The sequence below is a fragment of the Chaetodon auriga genome, chromosome 22 (genome assembly GCF_051107435.1).
Source record: "Chaetodon auriga isolate fChaAug3 chromosome 22, fChaAug3.hap1, whole genome shotgun sequence".
Taxonomy (NCBI): domain Eukaryota; kingdom Metazoa; phylum Chordata; class Actinopteri; order Chaetodontiformes; family Chaetodontidae; genus Chaetodon; species Chaetodon auriga.
Window position 1 is genome coordinate 16339278 of NC_135095.1, and position 26501 is coordinate 16365778.

At 43.5% G+C, this 26501-nt stretch overlaps 1 protein-coding gene across 1 annotated transcript; it reads left to right on the plus strand.

The window, feature by feature from the left end:
• Positions 1-1046: 1046 nt before the first annotated feature.
• Positions 1047-26040, plus strand: nrip2 (nuclear receptor interacting protein 2). The gene is made up of 6 exons (XM_076722490.1): positions 1047-1662; positions 14349-14663; positions 19347-19429; positions 20011-20117; positions 22821-22873; positions 24006-26040. Exons 1-6 carry the CDS (start codon positions 1507-1509, stop codon positions 24120-24122), a joined length of 831 nt encoding a protein of 276 aa, XP_076578605.1. The 5' UTR covers positions 1047-1506; the 3' UTR covers positions 24123-26040.
• Positions 26041-26501: the final 461 nt, after the last annotated feature.

Consider the following 26501-nt stretch of genomic DNA (forward strand, 5'->3'; position numbering starts at 1 on the left):
AAATGCATTTAGTTACTTTCCACCACTGCTGATCAAAACTCTTATTCAGGCCAATAAAAACCATCAAATATGCCCTCATGTTCCCCTTTTGGAGATATATATATAGTATTGTCACTATTTCCCAAAACAACTGATTCCAAAATTACATCATCTATTAAAAAACATCTTCAGAAGGAACTCCATCTCTCCCTCTGTGGCTATAAAATGTCATCTGAAGTCAGAAAGTTTGACAGCAGCTGAATGCTGATGAAAAAGCAGAAAAGAGGTGCCCAGCAGGGGGCAGCACATGCTCATCTCAGCAGACATACAGTGTTTTCCACCTCACCTTCACAAGGACTCGCTCCTTCAAATACACAGCGTATGTTAAAATAAGATCTCCTGTTTCAGCTCTTTAATGTTAACAAGCATTTTCTAAAAACATAAATGCAATGAAGCCGTCCGTACCTGGAGGCTGAATCACCGCCGCTATAAAAAATGTCATCATCTAGAGGTCATGAGCGCATACGGATGTGGTATTTTTAGCTTTTGTTGGCGCTGGCAGATGGACGGATGGTAGAAATTGGGTTCTTTAATTCACCGCGGCTGCCAAAGGGGAGGCGGAGGAAATCAATTGTTGCCATCAATGGTCCAGATTGATCCTCTGTGTGGGGTCAGATCACACTGATCTCTCTCACACCTCCTCAGCGAGGGGCCGCCAAGGCCAGTCGCTGCTGGAGGGGCGAATACTGCAAAACTGCAAACTGTATGAGGCTTAGGGACAAGATAGAGGGACAGACTGTGTGTTACAGCATCAGTTTAAAGCCCAATGTAGAGAATCTGATGCATGATTGTGTTTTTTTTTTTGTGCGTGTTTCCTCAAGTGAGAGAATGTGGTCTGTATTCAGGGGTGAACGTGCATCAGTGTGGAGTGTGTGACGGAGAGAAAGAGGAGGGTCCAGAGGGAAGAGAGAGAGAGAATACACTCCTGAAAGGAGAGAGAGAGAGAGAGAGAGAGAGAGAGAGAGAGAGAGAGAGAGAGAGAGAGAGAGAGAGAGAGGGAGAAGGACAGACGACACTGAGGGGAGGGGAAAACACACAATCTCTCAGTCACACCTACTCCACAGCCTCACACAGCCTGTGAGAGACAGAACAGATCCTGACATTGAGGAAGATGCATGTCTGCATCAGAGGAGCATCCAGGACAGGACAATAGCTCCTAACGCTGCTGAGACAGATACATGCTAAGGACTACAAACAGAGAGAGAGAGAGAGAGAGAGAGAGAGAGAGAGAGCCCAGAGGGAAGGACAGCAGCTTTTCAGAGAGGGCAAAACAGGGTGGAAGAGGCAACATCTGCAGGTTTATTCTGTTGCCTTAAAAAGGACATAAGCAGCAATCCTTAAAAAGCTGCCTCGTGGGGTTTCTCCCTCCTCTCCGCACATCCACTCGGAGAGCTCCCACCGCTGCTGCGAGGTTACAGCCTCCGAGCTTCTGCGCTCAGAGAAAGAACTGCTTCACAGTCCGAGACCATGAGCGAGGCGAAGAAAGGTGAGCTAGCCATCCGGGATAAAGCCATCCTGCACCAGCAGAGGCGTCTGAAGCAGGCCACCCAGTTCACACACAAGGACTCAGCTGACCTCCTGCCCCTGGACGGGCTGAAGAGACTGGGCACATCCAAAGACTTGGTGAGTGGACTTCATCATTCACTTGACTGGAGAGGCTGCTGTGCGTGTCGCCAGGTGCTTAGCAGTTGTTAAAGGTTCCATTTGAGTGGAATTAGGCGTCATAATTGTACACTCTGTAGCAGCACGTCTGACAGTGGCTGAGAGATGGTACAAGGTGGTAAAATCATTTTTAAAGGAGCTCTAAACCGATTTAGCACTGCACTTGTATCACACCGTCAGACTCACGATAGAAAGCAAAACAAAAAGATTCAAATCGATGCGGCAGAAGCAGCTTTTTTATTCAACGTATACTCCTTAAAATCTGATGCCTTCATTAACCACAATGCAACTTGACTGCCGGCAGTTCAGTCAGAGATTTGGGTGTGCTATGCTACAGTACTAGCAGCTAATGTAGCCTCGAGGCGCTAGCAGAGATGAGGAGCAGATATCTGATGACCTCACTCCCACCTACTCAGATTTCTTTCATTTTCAAACTTGTAGCCTGTAGCCACACGCAACACTGACTCAAGTGACATCATTCGAGGCAATTTATTAGACTTCTCCACTGTCATACTTCCCAACATCTGCAAACAGACTCTGACGTGTCAAATCGCTGGAGTTCCCCTTTAATTATCTCATTGCGACTTTGCTAGTCAACTAACTTATTTTTACTGTCGATTAATCTGTTGGTTATTTTCTCCAAAAGCTGGGGGGGTGGGGGTGGGGGGGTGAAAAGTCGTCTGCTTCCACTTTACAAAGAAATTCTTTTTCTGTTGATCGACCAATCGAGTAATTGGCTAATCATGTCAGCTCTACAGAGACTGGCTGCATCTCGGCTGCTGATTGTCTATTTTACTGTCAATTTCATACACGAGGAGCCATTCCACTCTGAACACAGTAGCATGAACACCATTTCCTGTAAGCAATGCACTACTGTATTCACTGTATGTATGTGTAGCCTTGAAAAGGAAATTCATCATAGGAAGAGTCATTAAAGATTCAGAGTCATGCACTCTGCATACAGAGGAAAGAACGCCGCGCTATACTGTGCAGGGCTTGCAAATATAGAGAGACGTCATTACACATTCAGGAACACACACTTCAGGGCTGACATATAGGATGAAAGATAGTCCTGCACGTCAAGTGAGACTGCTTCACTTCCCTTCCTCTTCCTCCAGAAGCCTCCTAAACCTAAGCTGTTACACACTCTGGAGGAACTCCCTGTAATAATCCGAACAATTTATTACTCCACCTCTCCTGTGACACAGTTCTGGTTTGATGGCGGCTTCCCAGATTCCCCAGAGCTCTCCAAGAACCCTGACACAGTCACTCACAGGCACTGGGAAGCAGCACTAGCAGTGTGAATGTCACACTGTGATGCGTTTAGGTCTGCCAGATTTTAATACCAACATTTGCTGCTAGAGAAATATTACACCCCCTTTCTCTTCTTCTTTGACTGAGTCACATTTTTTGTAATCTAGCGACAGACATGTTTTCTATCTCTTCCCTCTGTTATCGACCCTGTGTTTCTGAGCTAACATCTAATTAAAACTGCAAGTGTGGTAATAATAAATAGATGTTATTGAACTCAAAAAAACATTGTTTCTCTGCTGTACCTTTTTACTGAATGGCAATGTTTTTGTTTAGGGCTAATGAGCAAATGTTAGCTTGCTAACACGGTAAATTAAGATGGTGAACATGGCAAACATGATATCTGCTAAACATAAGCATATTCGCATTGTCCCTGAGAGCATGTTAGCATTTAGCTTAAAGCACATCTGTGTCTAAGTAGAACATCACAGAACTGCTAGCATAGCTGTAGACTGTTACTCCATATCAAGAGAAAAGTAGGCTGTTATATAGAATTGTAATAAGTTCTGTTTTTTTTCTGCTGCTAGCATGCTAATGTTAGCATTTAGCACAGCCACACAGAGAAGCTAGCGAAGGCTGTAGACTCTTTCTTACTCCTGTAAAGGGAGGAAGAGTTTCTTAGGCAACAGAAATGACTCCAACACTGCACATCTAAACACTATTCAAGACAAAATGAAAAAAACATCTACATCAAGATAAGACACCCCAAAACTCTATTAGATTCAAGGAGCATGTGTACAAATCATCCATTGGCAGCCTGTGATTCAACATCTCCTGCAGGGGACTGAAAACCCTCTTATCATAATACTAATTATCTTTTCCTCGAAGACAGAATGAAGCTCATCTCAGCAGTTATCTAAAGCCCTGTCTGTGGAGCAGATGTGGCCACAGGGAGCCCAGCACATTTTGTATTGCATCTGTAACAAGTGATTTTCGATGTCAGAATAGCTTTGGAAAACTTTGGGGGGGGAATTGCCAGCAGCCCTCCGCCATGCCTGTATCTCTCCTCCGCAGACAGCCAGCTACAGCATTCAGACTCTGAATAGACATGGACTAAATGAAAAGAAAGCATGATGTGTTTCCGAGGTGGCTTGCATGCCAAACCCTCACAGACACAAGATGAGATCATCTGGATAAGGCTGTCAGAAGCATTTATTTGTCTGTAGGCTGCCGGACTATAAATCACTCTATTTGTATTTATCTAATAACAATACTGCTGAAGAATCGTGAGGCCTTTTTACTTTTTGGCATGTGGCGTCCATAAACAAAGGTCATACCTAAAATGTCAGACAGATCTTTGACAAGAAATGATTGTTTTACCCTTTTCTGGAGAATTTGCATGATTCATTATAGGCCTCTTTGTCAATTAAGATGGGGACGTTATCTTAGCTGTGCAAAAGGCATTTATGTTGGAAATCTAGACTTTGTATTCCATAAATCTTCTAAATCTGTACAGTGAATACGAAGCTACAGTTAGCGGCCGGTTAGCTTAGCACAAAGAGCATAAACAGGGTAAAACTGCTAGCCTGGCTCTGTCCAGAAGTAACAAAATCTACCTACCAACCACCGCTAAAGCTCACTAATTAACATGGTGTATCCTGTTTGTTTAAAATGCACATAAAAAGACACATTTGTGGTTGTACATAGAGTTACGTGCTGTAAATTTCTTAGCAAACAACAGCTGGAAGAAGTGCTGCTCAAACCAAAAATCGTCCTTTATGCATCTTTACTGTTGGTTCTCTTTGGAGAGAGCCAGGGTAGCCAATTCCCCCTGCTTCCAGCCTATGCTAAGCTACGCTAATCACCTCCTGACTCCATCTCCATAGCCTACTAATCACAAGAGATGTGAGAATGGTGTCAGTCTACTCATCAGACTCACAAGAAAGTGAATAAGCATGTTTCGCAAAGCGTCAAGCTCCTTCTTCAAATATTCAAATTAACAGTCTGCTGCTGCACAATGCTCTTAGGCTACTTAAACTCAGTATAAATTAAGCTTTTATGCTTTTATGTCACACACAGACATTTCAGCTGTAACATCGCCTTTCCTCCTATTAATTTCTACTCACAGTCCTGTCCGGTCCAGTGTGTAATTCAGCGGCAGAGCCTCTTATGTAAGAGTGAATTTGTTTTGCTGCTCTTTAGCCTGAGGTCGTCTCACTCTCAGCAGCAGCATCAACACTCCAGCCATGTTGTGTCGTGGAGTAAGCGGAGCAGTGAGCATGAAAAGGGCAAAATACACCACTCGAACGCACGAGCGATGGAGGCGAAGAGACGGAAGGGACGGCAGGAGATGGGGGTCAAGGAGGACGTGTGGTTTAGTGGGGCCACGTTATGTAACACAATGTAGGGCTTTGTGTGGGCACATGTGGTCAAAATGTAAGAAGAGCGAACATGAGAGAATGAGTGTATATATGTGTGTTTGGGGGATTGGGTTGGAAACATCTGAGTGCAGTTACAGTAACACCTGAGCTCAGCATGGACCGAGTTATTGTGTAATCGCTGCGTAATCTCACCGTTTTCTACTGTACAAACTCAACATTTGCTCCACAAAGATGCACCAGAACGAGGGAGATGATGTCAGAAGAGGAAAGAGGACTTTAAAGCAGCAAAACTGCACCGATCAGAAATGTTAAAGGACATTACTGTGATTTCTGTGTTTATGCTTCCTGCATTATTTTTTAATAAGAGGGAAATATTGTACTTTTTACTACACTACATTTATAAATCCTTTGATCTACCTCTCTGTAAGAGAAAATGTTTCATTATTCCCTTACAAAGAGCCATTTCAGCTAATTTTTATCATTAGTCATTGTTTTTACTTTTCTGTCATAGTCAAAATGAAATTTTCATAAAAAGTAAATATTTCTACTCTTTTTTGAAATTGGTAAAATGTAAAACACACACATATTCCTCGTAGGAAGCTTCAACACAAGAACAGCGTCCTTTAAAATGTCGTATTGGTCTAATTTTGCTGCACGCTCCTCGTCTGCTGCTGCAAAGCCTCGCTCCTCTTCTCCCTGCAGCTTAGCTGTCCGTTTGCTCAAGTCCCTCTGTTACAGATGAGTGAGCCTGAAACCTGTGTGTGTGTGTGTGTGTGTGTGTGTGTGTGTGTGTGGCCTGTCTAATCGAGAGACTGGAGTCTCCAGGTACTTCTGAGGATGATCAAAAGCTACAGAATTGGGCTTGAATGTGGAGCTGTGGCATAGACGGAACTGAGAGATGGAAAGCAGAAAAGTGTGCCTTTGCTGTGAGCGTTAAATACAAGTTAAGCACCGATTTACTGAATATTATCTTCAATTTAAGTCAAAAAACCTGCTTATAAATTTCTCAAATAGATGTAAACCAGCGCGGAGAGGTGTTATGCTTTTGTCAAACCAAAACTTTGAGAACTTAGCGATCTCCTTTTCTTTCAAAAAGCAGCAGATGATGTGCAGCACATCTCATCCTGGAGCAGGTTTTTATGTACACCCTGATTCACTCTCTGAACTCAATTGTTTATGATTTTTCCCAGAAGGCAGAGTAGCACTTCAAAGTGAAGAGCAGACATGACAGTGTCACTCAGCGTGATCGCCCAGCTCTCGGGACTTTGCCTCCTCCGTTCCCTCCAAAACAAACCACGCTAAATGTGTTCAGATGCCAGCTTTATTATTAGCTCTGGGACAATTAGGTGGGCTGGAGCGAGGTTAGTGTGAACCTGTCTCGCTCTGTGTCATCTGGAGCTGTGGATGGGCGGCATCCACTCACTCCCCTCAGCTGCTCCCTCAGAGCTCTGTCGGAAGGAGGCTAAAAATACCTGACAAAAACAAAACGACAAAACAACCCCAACGACAGAGGAGGAGATACTGAGACAGGAAGCAAGAGGAGGAGGAGGAGGAGAAGAAGAAGAAGAAGAAGAAGAAGAAGAAGAAGATGAAGAAAAAGAAGAAGAAGAGGCAGTATTTTGTTTATTTGTTAGATGGGGCCAGGTGGGACACCTCAGCCTCCAAAGTGCCTTAAGTCCATAAAATGTCACAAAATGATGAAAAATGTCCACCACCAGTACCCATAGCTTAAGATTCTGGCTTCAAATACTTTGACCAACAGCATAAAACCCAAACACATTCAATTTACAATGAGATAAAACAGTTCTGCTGATGGACTGATCGACTAAATGGCGAGCAGTTTTAGCCGTCGCTATTGGGAAGATTTATGGATTCATTTTTCTAGAAATGAAAATAGCTACATGATGGCTTTTGACTGTTGGACAGAGCCGGGTGAGATGTTTCCCTCTGCTTCCAGTCTTTGTGCTAAGCTAAGCTAACCAGCTGCTAGCTGTAGCTTCATCTTTAAAGGGCAGATGCCAGAGTGGTGCCAGCGAATCAGCATATTTCCAAAATCTCAAGCAAAATGTCTTTTTACCTCCTGGAGTTTCGTCTAAAAATGACATTTCACGCAGGATTTTAGAAGAGACGCAATGTCAGAAAAAGCAAAAGAAAGGACGGACATGTAAAACAAGAGTGAGGAGGAAGTGGAGGCAGCAGATGCGAAGCTGCCGGAGCCTCCTGGTCGGTGCGACAGGAAGTCAGCCGCTGGGGACCTCCATCAGAATGAGAAAGAGGGCATTAGAACGCTCACGTGATTGGCTGAATGAGAGAGAGGAGCCTGATGCTGTCAGATAATTAGTCCACATGGCAATTAGCCTCTAATGTGACTCACAGAGGGAGAAACACAGAGAAAAAGAAACTGAGAGGAAGAGAAGAGGAGGAGGAGGAGGAGGAGGAGGAATGCTGGCATCATAGATAAACACTTGTCTTTCTGTCCCACTGGCAGAAGTCTGGTTTAGACTGGTTAGTGGTCAGGGGGTCACCACAGGGCTCACATCAGCAAAACCAGCAACAGACCACGTATGAACAGACTCAAAGGAACAGAGTCAGTCAGACCAGTTCAACGTGGTGACACGCGCACCAGTATCCTGCTGTTTCTGGAGTAGTGTCAGAAACATGACTTCTCTTTTCAACGCCTCACAAACAAGCCTGAATAAGAGGAAGTTACACTCATATCTGTTCAGAAATATTCAACTTATTGCCATTTAAGTGCGAACACACCTCATGTAATCATCAGTTCAATACATTCCTACTGAAATGCTTCGACTTTAACATCACAGAAACCTCACAGAGCATCGTCAGGGGGAACAGGGGGAAATAGTGTATTTGTTGGGAACTATTTTCAGCAGCGGATTAATCCACACTTGGTGTTCCACTGAGTCTTTCCAGCAGCAGGGCAGTGTGCGTGGGGATGAGTTGAAATAAACTGTGTGTTTATGTTAATGAAGGAGCGTGTCAGCCAGTGCAAAGGTAAAAGACGTCATCTGCAAGACTGTTAAGCATCCATTTGAAATAAGTAACCGATTCCACAAGATTATCTAAGTGCCATTAACCCTCTGTTAAACACACAGTGAAAGCTTTCTTCAGTTGCCACAATATCCACGCCACATCTTACAATCAGGAGAAATGAATGACCAACAAAATCGCTCGGCAGGCTGTGAAAAATGAAGAACAGATTACACCTCAGCGATGCCAATTTCTCCTCAGCTGCTTCAACAATTCACTGTCAGATGAAGCTTAACATTCACCTGCATCATGTATAATAGACAAACTCTTTATGGGACAGTGCTGCCTGCTGTCTTCAATTAGATTTCATGACGGGTAAATCCACACGGAGGCCATATGATTGATGCCAATTCACATATTCTCAGCGTGTTGACAAGCAGTCGGTAGAATGAGGTGAGAAATTCATTGAAACCTCGAGATGTGTCATCAGGGTAGAAACCTGTCTCACATGAGAGTGTATTAAGTGATTCTCCACACAGTTTAGCATACAGCAAGTGCAGCTTATATTATATATGATCTTTTGTCTTACTTTGAGCCTATATTTGTTAATATTTTGGTAAATTTGTCACCATTTAAACTATGCAGAATTAGCTACGAGCAGCTCCTGTTTGCAGCGTACGCGTAGATGTACAGTGAACTGTCGCTGGATTACTTTGACACTCAAGAAAAACTAAAAATGTGATGATTCTCAAGCAACTTCTGGTTAGAAGTTGTATGATTTCAAAGCATATTTACGGATGTTTATTGAGATGATATCCTTGTGTTCAGATTTGACCAGGTTTAACACAAACTGCAGCACTCCTCTGTGCCCCCTTTAACTGTCCGGCCTCACTGTTCAAAATCCTCCATGTTATATTAAAAAGCAGAAAAAGATCAAACCATGTAAAGTGGAAAATCGGCAAATTCACCCCTGAGCTGCACCACAGAAGCTGAGCATGTGGCAGCACCGAACGCCGCCTGCTAGCAGCTACATGTTGCTAACGCAGTTTGCTCGCGAGCTGACCCCAGAGCAGTCAGGGCTCACAAAAACAGACACCAACCATCAGGGAGCGGCACCACGAGAAAAAAGGCTGAAATTACATTGTGTTTGTTGTCAGATTCAATCTTTGCTTCCCTGCAGTCTCATGAGAGCACAGAGGAGAAAAACATCGCTCAAAGAAAACCCTCAGTCGTACTCTTACCAAACCCTTCTTCTCCACACTGGACGTGATTTCCTTCCTCCTGAATAAAAACAGTGTGCCACCAGACTTCATAAGCAATTTCATTAAAATAATATTTTCTACGCTTTGGCTGATTCACACTGTGGCAGACGCGTATAAACCTTGATCTGTCACTGATTGCTTCCCCTTTAATGAGTTGGCTTTTTTCATTTGCAAAGGAGGATAATTAAATGTTTAAATGAGTGATTTAGCCAATAAGTGCTGGGGTGGGGAAGAGGTCAGCTGACAGGCAGAGAATAGTTAGAACGCACAGAGAAAATCTATGAGGCCAGAGGAAGAGGCCGACGTCGAGAGGACAACAGTAGAAAACAAATCAGTCATCTGAAGTGGAGCCTGATTGAATTTGATTAGTTCAGGTGTCGAGGAGATCAACGTGAAAGCTCCTATTTTAGTGGAGCTCCTGCAGAGAGGAGAGGATGACTTTTAGGAGTACAAGTACTCTTATTTCAGGCTCCGGGTTTGGGTTTGTTTAGGGAAGAAATGTAATTGACGATGAAATGTGGACAAAAGGAAAAAGAAAAGGGAAGAAAATACGAGGTGATAGAGGGAAACCATAGGAGAGGAGAAATGAGGAGAGGAGAAAGCAAATAGAGGAAAACAAGGAGAAACAGGGAAAGGAAAGGAAAGGAAAGGAAAGGAAAGGAAAGGAGGAGAGGTGATGAGAAGAGAAAGGGAGAGAGGAGAAATAAAGTAAGGAAAGGAAAAGAATGAAGGAAAGAAGGAGAAGAGAGGAAAAATGAGGAAAGGATATGAGAAGAAGAGAGGAGAGGAGAAAAATGGGGAAGGAAAGGAAGGAAAGGAGGAGAGGTGAAGAGAAAAAAGAGAGGAAAGGAAACAAGGAGATGAGGGAAGGAGAGGAGAGGAAAAGAATGATGGAAGGAAACATAAGGAGAGGAGAGGAGAACTGATGAAAGGAAAAGAAAAGGAAGTGAATAGACAGTAATGGAAGGAAATGAGGAGGGCAGATAAAGGAGGAGAGATAAAGAGAGGAGACAAGAAGAGAAAAGGGAGGACAGGAGAGAAAGGAAGGGAAAGGAAACCAGGAGACGGGAGGAGGGGAGTGAAGAGGAGGAGAGGCCATCTTCGCTGGCTGTTTAAAAACCAGCTAAGAGCTGCTCAGCCACAGCTGGAGCTCAGAGAGGAACGAACAGGCTAAATCGAACTCAGTGACACGGGTGGTGATTACGAGTCTGAAGCGCTCTTGTTTTGAAGCCTGCTGGATGGAGTGAAGATCTACCAGAGAAACGGATTTTACTTAAAGCGCTGCATTTTTTTTTGCCAATTCGGTGCTTTTTGACCCGACCGGCCGCCAAAAATGACTTGTCGATGGTCTGAGGTGTTGGATCGAGCTGGGGATGGATGTCTGACACTAAGTGCCACTGAAACATAATGACAGATCACACAGAGAGCGAGGCGGCCGACACTCAGACATGGCCACACATGAGATGACATTATTACAGCCGTGTGGAGGTTAGGAAGCCCTGCTCTCTCGGGCCCTGAAGCCTTTTCTTATTTATTTATCTTTCCATGTTTTTCTGTCTCCTTGCCGCTTGACAGCTCGTGAAATCGTCCTTATCTTCATTCAAATTCTGCTCAGGAGCACACTGTAGCACTGCTGTGTGCATGTTAATCAGAGGGGAACGTCAAATAATGACCAGTAAACAGGGAGGAGAACGGCCGCTTCTATCTTTTCTATTCCTGCTCGAGCTTTCTCTCAATAAGGGTCAGAGACACACAATCACAGCTGCTGGATGGAGTTCCCCGGACAGACAAAAGAGGGTCTGCAGTCGTAATGGACCATTGTTATCATCCAGAATGTCATCTAAAAACAAATCACACATCCTGTCTTTTTCACGGAGCTCTCAAAAATACGTCCTTTCAGCCGCTTTGCTATCTGTGCTCTAAGAAATAAAGGGTCTCCTACAAGACCGCCCATGAGGGCTGCACATCTGATGGGGTCAAACAGCTCAGAATGACCCAGAAAAATCGCTCCAGTCCGTGAAAATCACTGCGACCACTCGCCATAAGAGCAGCATCAATGGCGCCATTTAAAGGGTTGTTTTCTCCAACAGGAACATTGTGAAGTGGACACACAATCCAATCTCTATAAAGCACAGTGATTGCAGGCTCTCTGAATCAGGGAGAGGAGGAGAGGCAACAGGTGTGCAGGGCCGGTGGTGGAAATTTAAGACGGAGTCATACAAAGCATGTGAGGACAACAGGTGGGCAGATGGGGATGTCACTGTGAGACTGGCACTAAGCCCAGAGCCTTAAACTGAGATCTCAGGGCTCTACAGATGCCGCTGTTGGCTGGTAAGGCAGTTCATCAGTCTGTTGTTCCAACACTTCAGTCCACAGGAGGAGTTTCCAGGAAATTTGAGGAAGACAAGGTGAATCAGATTGACTTAGGTGATCTGTTGACTGAGCAACAATTCAGAATGTCCTCCTTAAACACTTCAATCCAAAACTAAAGACTGAATTTCCTTCAGCCTCAGCTGGACACTGAACTCATACACACATGAGAGAACTTACGTGATGTACTTAACTTACATCACACACACGATGTAATGGAGGTAACGTGCTGCAGGATCCTGGGAACTCACGAGTGACGTCATGTGATCCACAGTCAATACAAAAATCAAGGTTAAAGCCACTTTAAAGTATCAGTTCTGGGTTGTGGAGGAGCCATTTTATTCATCGATCCTCATCTATTTGTAAGTTCTTATCCCTGTTCAAAGCCCATCTGAAGCTTGTGCTGATGCCCTTTTGCTTAAGCTGACCTTACCTAAATGATTTAATGTGCTTGGAGATAGAAATGAGTATAATATATTTAAACAGTTCATATCCATCTACCTGTTTTAATTGGTCTTCGTAGACGTTTTCTCATCAAGGGCATTAGAGCTGATTCTCATCGTCGATTCTGTGGGATTACCCTGAATAGCTTTTTCATGTTTAGAACTAAAATTACTTCACGATACGTTTGTTCATACAGGTGAGGTTAAAGGTCCCGCTGATCTGAGCGTTCAAATAACCCTTTGCTTGGTGTTTTATTAATGCAGCGACTGTGCTGGTGTTGGGTGACCTGCATGCTGTCCGACAGTCTGTACCCAGACTCTGCACTGGTGAACAGCAATGTGATTACGGAGGAACAGGCAGCCTAAATACAATTTGCTTTTGTATGATGCAGAGAGAAAAGGCAGTCGGTGGCCACATGTTGTTTTGAAACAGTGGAAATGTGTCATTAATCAAGATCAATGCAGTAGTATTAAATATATAGACCTACAACAGTGAGCGACAAGCTTCTTGTAATTACTCTGAAATAGTGTTTCTGTCGCCAAACATTGTCTTAAGTTCTTTGTCAGTTTACTCTACAGTGTGCACGACATCTTCTGTCCAATAAAAGACTCCAGGTGACACCTGAGATTGTGTATCAGCAAAAAAAATAAAGAAAATTATAGCAGAAATCCTTTGATGACAGTGAGGACCTGAAAGCCTTGAATTGGCTTTCATGACATGATAATGTGACCTTCATTTCAGGTGGTTTGGAAAAGCTATTTTTTTCACTGAAGCTAAAGTTTGCAATTTAAATCTGTGTGTGTCATTTTGTGTGGGGAGCAGGAGGAGGGGGAGGAGGAGGAGGAGGAGGAGGTGCTGGCGGGGGGGTTTCTGAAATGCCAGTGAGCTTAAACCTCCACCTCACCTCAGCATCCATAGTCAAAACGGCCTTTACTTGCTGCAGTGTGATAACGTTTGGCTTCAGAATTTGCGTCTGTGTGACTCATGCAGGCAGAACCTTTGCATCCAAAACTGAGCAGAACCGCACGCCAAAGCCACAGGCATCGACTTACAGACCAGGTACTCATTGGCTTATAAAAACCTGCTGTGTAAATCATATTTACGTTTCCACAGTGCTACACCCTCACGCTTTAGGCCTCACATCTTTGTCCCTTGTACCTACATTTATGTATCAGTGCACCAAAAACTGGTGATAAGTAATTCTGTTTTTTGCGGTTCTCAAGTCTGGACGCAGTGTTTCTTCTCGAGGCCAGTGCTCAAATCTGACCGATAAGGACTGTAAATCAGCTTTCTGTAGAACATGCAGAGGCAGCATTTAGGGGTGCAATCGTACACGAGTCTTACGTCATGTACACAAATGATCTCTCTCTCAGCTCAATCAACACTAATGTCAATGCTTTGACATTATCTGTACAGACCATTCATCGACCCATACCGCGCCTCACACATCAGCTGCACACGTTAGCCTCGTCACATGACTCGATTGAGGAGGAAACAGGCCTATTTTTCATTAAATGTACCGACACGAGAAAAAAGGAAAGGTACGCAGACAGAAATCTTACTTGCTGGTAATCAAACCCTGGAAATAAAAACTCAAATAAGCTTTGTCGCCGCTGATGTGGAAGCAGAATAGAATTTTCTCTCAATGTGCAGATAATCTGGAGCCTCAAGGCTGATTCTGACATGTTCCTTTAACACAATGACCCACATTGTTCTTTACTCAGATTAAATGTATGTTGCGTCACAAGCTGACGAACTCTGTCTCTGAGATAAATATGCTGTAAATATTTATCTTTTCACCAGGCAAAGAAGGGTAGACAAGCAGACGTCGCCTGTCCTGTGACGCAGGATTTTCTGTGACTTGTTAAATTCAGCAGGGGCACAAAACAGAAAACTTTCGAAATCACTGAAAAATATCCATCCGTCCCTTCTCTGACGCCTCCCCCTCTAGCAACCTCACAGCATCGTCCAGCGCCGCCTGCTGGAGGGAAACATCACGCGGCTGCGAGGGGAGGCCCGGGACCCCAGCGCCAGGGTTCGCTCCCCGCTGGCCGACACCAAGGACGGACCCGTCGACGCCGAGGAGAGGAGCGAGAGCACAGCTGACGACTCCACGGAGGAGAGGGAGTCTCTGGAGGAGAGCGAGAGGAGCCTCCGGTCGGACGAGGAGGACGACAGCAGCGAGGCCGGAGCCAGACAGACAGCCGAGAGGACCGAGGGCACGGAGAGCGCGACCCTCCTCGCAGCTCTGGTTGTTCAATGCAAGGTACTGTACCACGCTGAATGCTCCCCTTGCTCACATTCAACGCTTTCTAATATAAAAAGTGAAAACCAGAGGATACAAAGACAGCACTGCTCTGCTCCGATGACTCATCACTTAAATCCCACTCTTCATTTATTCTCCTTTTACATCAAAAGCTCGGCAGGACCCGGCCGCCGCCTGGTTGGATCAGAACAACAGATAGCTGAGTCGCAGTGACTAAAAGTCCAGCCTGGTTAACATGTGCACATGCATCCAAATGGATTAAATGTAGGTTACATGGGTAGCAGGTGCACCAGAGCTTGAAATGGAAAAAAACTGTGTGGGCCTCAGCAGAAAGAGGGAAAATAGAGAGAGAAGTGCAGTGGCCTAGTGAAACACATGCAGTAACCAACATGTCTAGTTTTTCCCACTTGTACCCCACATTAGCTGTTAAACCCCCCTGAGGACGACGGCTCGGGCCCACTGGATTTATGCATGTTTGTACGCATGTCAAGCTAATTAAGACTATATTTTTAATCAATGGCCACAAACCTCTGCCGTTAAGTTAGCGTGGCTTGTTTAAGTTTGTGGTCACATTACAGAATATTTGTCTAACTTGTCTGGGAATAAGATCTTGGTATTGTAGTTAAGATAAGGGACACTGACAGGAAACAGCTTAAAAAACAGTGGTCAAATTTAAGCAGCCTAGGCTGAGATACACTGGTCCCCAGTTTGGGTCAAGCACCAGTTCCTACGTTTCCCATAATGCAGCTCAACTGTGCTTTTGTTTTCTTTCAAAGTCCACATCAGTCGCCACAATGTGACTGTGTAAACAGATTTATGTCCCCATAAGATGAGTAATACAGCCCCACACACACAAACACACAACGCTTTCTGCTGAAAAGAAGTTAAGCCTCAAGATCAGTGCGACATAATCCTGATGACATCATGACCCTGATGATATCATGAGGGTTATAAAAATCAGTGAAGCACCACTTAAACGATCGAACCGCGCCTGCATCGTCAGTCTGTGTTTTAGGGTAACACCGCGTAGCATTTTAAACAATCTCATTAGACGAAACAAAGCAGAAAACGGCAGCATTATGCATGCAGTGACTCAGAATCTGAGCCTTTTATTAACGGCCTTTTCTGAAACACATTAGGCATTAATGGTTATCTGGTTTCACATGGAGCTGCTCCCTGTGGTCCCCGAACCGACGCGCTCTCGACACTCCAGCCATTAATGTATGCAGGAAGGTCATGCAAGATACTCATGAGCGATTCGGTCTGTCCTCCAGCAAATTTTTCACATGGAGCCACCAGAGACGGCCGGTACTTAATGTTTTAACACAATGTTGGTTGAAAGGGTGATTTTTAAAAACAGACATCAGATCAGGAACCTAACCCTAACCCTGGAGATGACTTATCTCCAGGGGATAAAGAGCTCCTGTTCGCGCCTTTTGGATCCTGATAAGAGTTGCAGCCTTGTGTGACGCCAAGGACAGAGACATTTTTAATTCTTTGGTAGAAAATATTGCAGTGATCAAACAGCTGTTATTCCCTGCAGAGTTAAAACTGTGTCGGACAGCTTCTGCCTGTGCGAGTGCACTTAAAATTCTTCGTCCACTTGTGGTAGATTCAGCGTTTTCCCCTATTACTCATTGTGCTTTGCTCGGTTTTATCATCAACTTATTAAATGCAAAGCGTTCCTCGGTTACTCATTCGGCAGCTATTTTTAAACTTCAGGGAGAAAGAGGGATTTCTGCACCGCCAGGACTGAGACAAAAGAGCAGGTTTGTGGGCCTGCTGATAAGCCGGTGTGCCTGGGAGGACAAAGGGGGCTCAGCTCAGTCTGTACAGAGCATGAGGGATCAAAACAAGGCTCACGGAAACTGAACATGTTTATTTCCAAGGTGGGAAATATCCTCGGGTCAAGTGGATAAGGTATTGATTTATGACGGGGGTGACGGGGAGAGAAAGATATATGGAAACAGGAAGCAGGATGGGTGCTGGACAGTGAAAGCCACGGCAGATGTTATAAATCTCAGAATTTAACATATTACGATTCAATAAGACTTTAAAAGGGGCTCAAAGCTTTTTTATGACGTAACACCATCACATGTATCAGATATTGTGATCAATGAAAACAGTAACGTCTGCATACTAGCAAATCATTTGATCCAGATCAATCAACTGTCATATCAAATTGTTCAAAAATGGTCATCACATCCCAACAGGCTCATCCAAACCTGTGATAAATAACTCAAAATGGGTAACAATTCAAGAAGTATGCAATGTAAAGTCGATCACAAGCACATGAATCCCAAAGACTGGTAACACAGAGGCAAGAAAACATCAAACATATGAGGCAGTAAATTAAAAATACCTCCAATATATCGACAAGGCTTAGAGTCTACAGCCATGCTAACAGCTCTATGACGCTGTACAGTGACAATGCTAACATGAGCAGGTACTGTGTGTTGATTATCATGTTCACAATTGTAGCTCAGCATGACGATAGCATGCTAACAGTTGCTAATATCACTGAACACAATGAGCATCTGAGGCTGATTTGGAGGTCCTGATGTAACTAAAATGTTGAATGAATGGATATTTTGAGCCGATGATGGCGAGAGAATCACCGCAGGTATTACAATTCACCCTGAGGGGGTGCGAGCACTGAGAGGATGAAATGCAGGACCCTTTAATGTCCTGTGTCAGTAAACTGTATCTCGGGGAGGACACTGAGTGAACTGCACTGGCAGCGTGCTACCTTAGTCCTGCATGGGAATGCATGCAAATACATCTTCTGTTTTTGGGTGTTGTGGTGTTGTGGTTTGGAGTCAGTGTGTAGGTGTTGCTTTCATTCTGAGTGTTTAAAATGATTGCATTTTCAAAAATCCACTCGATCGGTATAAGCTCGCTTACAATTTTAGTATTCTTAGCTCGTCAAGGTCCACTGTTTTGACAGCTCTGCCAGCGAGGATTTAACCTTGTTCCATAAATATAAATTACCAGAAACATTACTGTTTCCTGAAGTGCAGTTCATCCAAGAACAGAATCATAAGAAATAATTACGAAAGACATACGGCAATATAGCTGGAATCTATCTGCATTTCATGATGGAAAACACTCTAATTTATACATGGTCTGATACACACTTGCAGGGTGGGGCCGATGCAGCATATTGCTTATCTCACATGCATGCAGAGCTACCATATGTCCTGAAAGCATTCGTCATTCTGCCACTACTTTATACTTCATATACTTCATCTTTCCCACAAACGTAGTAAGTGGTTACTGAATAGAAAAAGGCCATTACAGGCAACACACTACAGTCTGCTGTGCTATACTTTCCTCCGCTTCCCACGAAACACGTCTTTGTGACACGAAGTGCCCTGAAGGCACCGGAGCAACGACGAGGCGCAGAAGAAGATAAACCTCAGTTGAAATTAGGACAAGCTGTCTGTTAGCGGTACAACTGTAAGACTGGAGCTTCAATCCAAATCAGGAAAAATGTGAAAGACTAAAGGCACAGACATTTTGGAAATGACACATAACACCCATGTGAACTTTGACAGAACAAAGCTCGCTGTGTCCCCCCATCTTTCAGTCTTTCTGCCAAGCTAAGCTAAGCTAACTGTCCCCTGGCTGTGGCTTTATGTTTGACTGACGTACAAGAGAGTGGTATCAGTCTTCTCATCTAAATCTTGGCAATTAAAAAGGAATAAATGTATTTTCCACAATGTCAAACTATCACTTTAAACCTACAAAAACTGATTTTTTGCAGCACTCTGGGACACAAGCTATTAAGTTGATAAGGTAAACTTGCTATCAGGCAATTGCCTATTCACATTAGCAACATTAGCATTCCTTCGACAAGTGCAACAAGCCCATTATTCACTCTTTTGTGACTGTTTTTGGTCTCTACCTGCTCTTGTCATAAATATCTGCCGCTAAATGCTTCACTATGTTCACCGGCTGTTTGCTAACTCAGTGAGTTTTCAAGCTTTTATAATGAGTCATGTGACTTATCACAGATCACTTTCCTCTTCAGTGTGGACTTATCTGGTTGACTAATGAGTTAAAGGCGCTCAGATGACTCACTTGGTTAATATTTCATGCTGGAGTGACACTTTGAGATCATTAAGTCTGAAAAATCAAAGTGCACTCGACAAACTGAAGAATCGGCATCTTGTTGGGAAACAGAGTCAGCAAGAGGAGCCTAACAGATCAGTTATTAATCAAACTCATGTGATCTCTGAAGGTACGCCGAGTGTCCTGGCTGATTTATTTATAACTTGATTATTAACTGTTGGGGTGCTGGTTGAAATGCCTGCAGGCTTTTACAGAAGAGGAGTGATTTAAGGCTCCAACACAGAATCAAATCAGATCAAGAGAAAAACACAGAATTACATTTGGCTCAAAGAACAAGGACTGGGCGCGCTGCACCGATGAAAGCTCTGTTCTGCTCGTGCAAAGTTGATTAACTGTCGACTTGGACTTTATTTTTCAGTTTGGCACTTTCACGAGCAAGAGGCAGCCGAACGGCCTCATTCAAAAGAAAAGAGATCAGCGTTTCTGAAAGGCTCCCCAGAGTTGTGTTAATGTGCTCTGGTGACTTGTTGTTTCCTCACATGTGGCGTTGCCAGACCTAAGTGGAAAATCACACTGTGACACCAAAATCCCCCTCTGTCTTCCCCACAGTGCTGCGAGACTGAAGTCAAGGCATCCATCAACACCGGCAGCCAACACAACCACATCTCCACCTCCTGCTGCCAGAGGCTGGGGTAAGAAAACTCACCACGCACACATCAACTGCCGCCATTTAAAACTTTCACAGCAGTTTACAAAGCGCTCTGACAATCAAATCAACCAAAAGCAAATAGAGATAAAGAATGGAAGTAAAACCAAGAAAAAGTCTAATGATAACAGGATATGTGTGGAAGTTATAGGACAGATTTAATAATGACAGCCTGTAAGCTCTTTGGGAAGGTTTTTCTAGATCCTTAAAGACCTGATATCACCTTCATCTTTAGGAAAGGACATTAAAATGCCAAATAAAGCTCAGCCTGTGTACTGACTTAAGAGTGTGAAGAGGATGTGACATTTTATTCTCACCTCACTTTCAAATCATCTCTAAAGGTAACAGGTAATCGGTAAGAGCTGATAAAACTGATCTACTGTTTGTCTTGAAATATTATTAAAATCTCAGCTGCACAAATTTTGACTGACATTTTAATAAAAAGCTGATGACATTCATCACAGAGTGACATGTAATGAAGAAATCTTTTCTCTGAGATAGATACTGTGTAAAATGACATGTCCCGAAAGGTTTTTTGGGGTTGTTGATTTGTGTGTCTGTAATTAGACTGGTGCCCACTCAGGACAGCTCACCATGTGGTGTGAGCAGCTCAGTGACGGGTCTGCAGCTTCAGCTGGGCAGACAGACGGTCCAGTGTTCAGCCTTTGTCAAAGGTAAGAACGTTAGCTCGCACTTTAAAGGTCAGACTGTTTGAATCTTTTGGGATTTCTTGGTTAACAAGAGTCTAGGCCTTACTAGCGGCTCTGTGAGGCTGTACAGCAGAGCTCTCAGCTAAATGCTAATGTCAGCATGCTAACATGCTGGTGTTTAGGAGGTGTAATGTTTACCCAAGCAGCAGCCTCCCGGCTGAAAAATGGGACCAACGCTTAAGTACCAAAAACTGCAGTTCCTCGAATGGCCACGTGAGGCTGGCATCAAAAGGGAGTCAATCCCCATTAAAATGTCAAGAAATAAGCATGTTTACATCGTGGTACAATTACTAATTTCCCTGTTCATCATGCATGGCCGCTTTGAGTGACAGCTAGCTGCTAGGTTTCAACAACCAGGCTTCATTCAGCCCTAACTCCACCTACACTCCACCTAAGAGATGACTATTTGCCCATTTTTGGATTAGCCAAGAATTCAGCCAGGAGAAACCTATCGGTGACGTCACAGAGACTACATCCATGTTTTACACAATCTGTGTGTTTCTGATGTTCACCATCTTGGTTTAGCGTGCTAGCATGCTGACATTTGCTGATTAACACTCAACAAATGTGCAGCTGAGGCTGATGGGAGTGTCATTTTTGCATGTGATTGGTCATAAACCAAAGCAAAACCAACAGTTTAACCAAACGTGAACCTCATGGTAGCACTAGAGGAGAAGTCAGGGAGTCATCAAAGGCATTAGGATATATATCGTCTGGGAAACATGAATATCTGCACCAAATTTTATAGCAAACCATCCAGTAGTTGTTGAACTGCTGCTAGCGTGGCTAAAAACTTGGTATTTTTACCGTGGGTGATTTTCTAGTCATCCAAACGAACTAATCTTATGTATAAATGCAGAAAAACAACTCCAGCAGAAAATGATGAGTTCACCTGCTGTGTCATTTCTGCAGAGGTTTTGTTAAAAGAGATTCTGTGTAGCGTATGTGCTCGTCTCGGTACTTAACATTCAGACAGTACATCCTACCTTGTCCTCTGAAAGCACCCAAGCAGAAATAACCATTGAGTAAAAAGACAGCTGGTCGATAAGAATATGTTAAAGCAGTAATAAACAATATTTTCCAGTAAATAAATGTCTCTTTTGCAGATATTTTTTCACTTTATATTGAAAATGCAACACAATAATGTTGTATGCGCTCTTCAGCTATAAAAGCTTTTACATCTGCCGTACTAAGAGTGAGTCTTTTTAGGCAAAAAAACTCCCCTGATGCTGAAAAAGAACAAGTGAAGATAATTATTATAAACAGTAATTGTTCCCATGGCCGAACAGGCAAAGAAGGAGCCAACAGAAACCAGACTTCACAAACAGAAAATCCAAGTATTTAAGACAGTTTACTGAAATATTTTGCTCGATGAAGAAGGCTGCTTTCCTTTAAGGACACTTATTCAGATGACTAATCAAAGGTTTTTCAGTTTCTTCTTCTCATTACGTGTGTCTGTTTTCGGCTGTGCAGGTGAGAATTTTCCCCAGGAAAGATAAAACCCTTCCCCCTTCAGTAAAGTCTTTAATGAACAGGTGTGAGAGAAGTGAATTCAGCGAGGACCATGAACGCAGCACAGCAACCTGCCTTCAATAGCAGTTTTATTTATGAGTTACGTTCAGTGACTATGTGAAACGGTCGCTGTGTTAAACACGTTATTAACGCTGTGAGATGTCGCAGTTTGGTTGGATTTAGGCACCAAAACTTCTTGGCTAGGTTTCGGAAGAGATCGTGTTTTGGGTCTGAATGAATATGTTTGTTGTGTAGCTTAAGTTTCGTACGTACGTTAATGTAGTTGAACAGTCTCCTGCGTGAAACTGCTGCGTTTGATTGACCCACCATTGCACGTCCTCCATACGTGGACTTGGTTGCTCTTTATGCTGCACTGCCTCACTTCCTCCCATTATAATCATTATGGCCACTGGAGGCCGCTGCCTCACAATACACATAATAAGCTGTTTGCGCACGTTTTCTGGGGAAGACTTTGTAAATGTTATTGGTGATCATTAGCGATGCTAGCATGCTGATTTTGTTAGCTCTGGACGGAGCTAATCTAGCTGTTTTCCCCGAGTCTTTATGCTAAGCTAAGCTACCTGGCTGCTGGCTGTAGCCTCATGTTTACTGCACAGATTTCGAGAAAGAAAGTGAATTAATGTGTTCCCAAAAATATCAAATGTGTCCTTCAAGTCAAGTGTTATTTCCACAGACCCAAACCATAAAACCGTAGATATTATTGTCCTCACGTGGTCAAAAAAGCTCTTACTTTGAAGATTTATTCTGATCTTGCTCTTTTTATGGGGACATTTTGTCCTCAGAAAGATAAAAGAACACGACCGCACACACAATTATTTATGCTGCAGTTCTTCTCTGCACCTCCTCCTCAGCTCCTCCGCCCCAGTGATTGACTCTGATTCAGTCCCTAAGCCTGACTCTTTCACAGACATTAAATTCTCCTCTGGCTCTTAAACTCTCACTTTGCTGCTACAAGAGTCCTACGCAGCCTCACAAGTAGGCCTGCATACAGTGTGCCTATCAGCACTCGTTAACACAAGAATGAATAATTTAGCTGTGTTGATGATTTAACCTGGATTCAGAGTTCCTTTCATAATGCAGTAATAACATTCGGTTTCCTCTCGCCTTATCTTTCATTTCCACTTTCACTTTCAGAGGATGAGGCGTTTGAGCTGTGCCTGGGTCTTCAGACTCTGCTGGAACTTAAAGTAAGGTCCTCATTTGCTTTGCTAATATTGCTGTGCCTTATCGTGTCTTCTGGTGTGTGTTGTTTTAAAGAAATGGCTTTGAATAACCAAAAGGGAAGAAGAAGAAAAATAAATGCTCGCAGAGAAATGAACATTTCAAGGGGAATGACGGAGGCACAAGCATGAATCCTTAAAAAGAGATGTACTGGATGTGGTGTTGTTCAGGGGAAAGGCTGGTAGATTTATTTTAGTGCCACATCTATTTGTTAGATGCCTGCTGTGCAGGTAAAACCCAGATAAGACTCAAGTGAGGACATCCTGTGAGATGGGATTTCGAATGTGCACATTTGGAAATGCAATTTAAACCCCCACGAAGAGACTATCCAGCAATCTAGAAGTAGTGTTATGTCTCATTTCAATATTACATGTGCTGCATCTGGTTAACATCCTCCTAAAAATCAAATTACAGACTTCAGGGTATGAAAAGAACATGAGCTCTAATTTTGTAAATTAGCCCTTTAGGACTTTGTAATTTCCCTCCGAGCTCCCTCTTGTGCTCAGCTTTCTCTGCAAACTTTCATAAACAATAAAGTAATTAATTAGGATTAATGGTGTAAATCATCGTTGGGTTTATTGAAATGTCGAAACACAGGGGCTGCAGACAAAACAGCGCAACCCTGCTCTCTACTGACGGGCTTAGAGATACGAAACTTAATCTTCATATATGATAAATAAATCATACGTATAAACTAACTGTAAGCAACATATTTGTCATGGAACATGTGCAGCAGTAGATCAGTAATTCAGCTGTCTGGATAACCTAGAAATAATCTTAAATCTCAATTGAACTTACGCTTTTACACTCAGGAGAGCTAAAACTACAACTAAGTATACAACATGTACGATAAGTGCACAGAATACTGTATTTATCTCATACAAAGTTACCAATTACTGGATACAGACTGATCTGTCACCTTCATATTGCTTGTTTTGACAATCCAAAAAACCAAAAGATGTTCATTTTACAATGATATTAAGCAGAAAATAGCAGTAAATCCTCATATTTGCAAAGAAAATCACAATTAACTGAGTGATTTTCCCGTCTCAGATTGATGTTAGGAACCACTGATGCAGTAAAATGATGTGTTCACAGTGCTGCCTGGACCTGAGCAGTCAGGTCCTGAAGCTGCAGGGCTGCGGCGAGGAGCTGCCCTTCCTGAACCCTGCGACCGACAGCCAGTGCCAACATGACACCAACGAGAACCTGTGAGCCCGACTCGACGGCGGTGGCCACTTCCTCCAATCCCCACTGGTCGCAGCAACGTGGCACGATGCTGTTTGTGTCTGGACTGTCCAATCACGGTGTCTCTCACTGCCAGAACATGGACGAGCATTCGCCACTGTCGTTCTTGAGTTTACATCATTGTGTTTGTAGAAATAAGACATTCACCATGATTATTATGATTAGATTAAATTAGTCTAGTTCACAGAGTGGATGAAAGCCGATCTGTTCTGTGTGATTCTGATCATTCTTTATGATTACTCTGTATATTCAAACTATTTCCTCTGTTGAGCTGCTTGGGTACACTGATGCTCTCTAAAAGGGAAAACCATTATAATCATTTTATTCAAAGCGAACTTTAGTGGAATATTCCGTGATTTGGCTATACAAAAATCATTAAGTCAATGAAAAAAGCGTTAATTGTAAACCGAAATCATTTATAATTGAGATGATTCGTTTTATATTTTGGGACACACACCAGTTCATTTTCTTGCCATGTTTTATGAGGAGGTGCCACGCTCTTGTCAGTGTGGTGAATATGAAGCTATAGCCAGCAGCCAGTTAGCTTAGCTTGGCATAAAGACTGGCAATGGGGAAACCAAAGGACAGAGCCAGGCTAGCAGTTTCACTACCATCGGCTAGCTTTAAACATTTACTGGAGTGGTATCAATCTTCTCTACATATTCTCCAATGTGAATAAGCATATTTCCCAAAATGTCAGACTATTCCTTTAAGAATCAGCATGACTCGCCTAAAAAGTGTCGGTACTCAGGATGCCCTTTCCAGTGGGCTCAAAGGAAATTTTGAGAAGCCTTTAAGTTGTTTTTTGAAGTCTGGTGTAATTAGGTTTGGATCAGACTACCTCTTTCAGACACAGCGATGGGTTCTCATCCAGAAATTCAAAAGAGATCTGAGGTGAACATCACAGTTTGTGATTTAGGCTACTTAAATTCAGCTTTTTAAAGCCCCTTTGCTCTTTCTTCCCCCTTCAGAAGACAGATGTGTTGAAGTTTTCCAGGAGCAAATTTCCAGTCTATCACTGCAGCCTAGACTGAGTTACGGTAGTTCCCCATAATTCCCCTCTAATGAAAATAGACTTGAGGCCAGCCGGCAAATCACATTTGAGTCAGACGACAGAAATATCAAAACATTCCATCTGCATGACTTTGTAAAGTTCTGCCTTTGTATACGTGTGCATGTTTGTGTACTAGTCTGATTGTGTCACGTTGAAAGTCTGAAGGGGCTGTGCGTGTGTGTTTATGTGTGCATGTGTGTGCGCGTCAGGAGTCCAAGCAGGGTTTTTCTGCCTCGCTTCGGCTTGTGTGTTTCACATGGGAAAAAGTGGAACGGCCCTCTCTTCCCCAGAACTGGTCCACAGAGCTCCGGTCAGAAAAAGCTGCCAAAAGCCGACCCCAGCTGCCTTCCCTCTCTGCCTCTTTCAGGAGATCTTCATCACTCGGCCGAGGCCCCTCATCTTCCTCTTTCTTCAGAGGACCGCTCTTCTTTGTGTATTTACCACCTTTTTGGCTGATGTTACTCACTTTGACGCCTCATGTTTGCTGATTTGCCTGTCACATGAGAACGAAACGAACTCCCCGCTGCAGCGCCACCTGCTGCTCTCGTCTCTCAGTGTTTTCATCGTGTGGAGGATCAAGAACCGCCTCAGATCATGCTCTGCTTTAATGACACCTGAGCCGTGCCGTGCTTTTGACTGTGCTACAGTATCCATCTGACCTCTCCGCGGAGGTCGTCCACACGTAGTTTGGCGATGTTTGTTTCTCTTTGATGTACTAGTGACCTTCCTACGCTGTATGAGAGGAAATGATGTATGACAGAAATTTATTTTTGGTGTTTCTCTTCTTCTGAACAGTATTTTCTCTGCCTAATAAAATATGTATTCTGGCTAGCCCCGTTCGTATTTATAATTTTGATATTAACTGACACAGCTCGGAGGAGTGATGGGACGCAGAGCAACATTACGTGAGAGGGCAGCCTTTAAAAATCTCTAATCTCCGTCTGTCTGAATCATGTGAATCACCAGACTGGTTGTGGGAGGACTCCACTAGAAGACAGCCGGAGCAGCTGGTTCCTGGCTCTATTGCATAACTTTGATTCCCATGGTCTGTACTTCCAAACATCCCTGTATGTGCCCTTCACTGGTACATCCTGCTATATAAAGAACCTTGTCATGTCAGAAGAGAGAAAGCAGATGTTCCCACTGCACCGGGGGCTTCGACGTTGACCCCTTTGACTGTTGAAGGCTCGCTGTGTTGCCTTTCTTCCATCACACAGATTGAAGACAATTCAAGTCAGGTTTGAAGTCCTGTAGGGTGAATCCAGGTCCAGTGTCAAGATGCAAGACCCAAG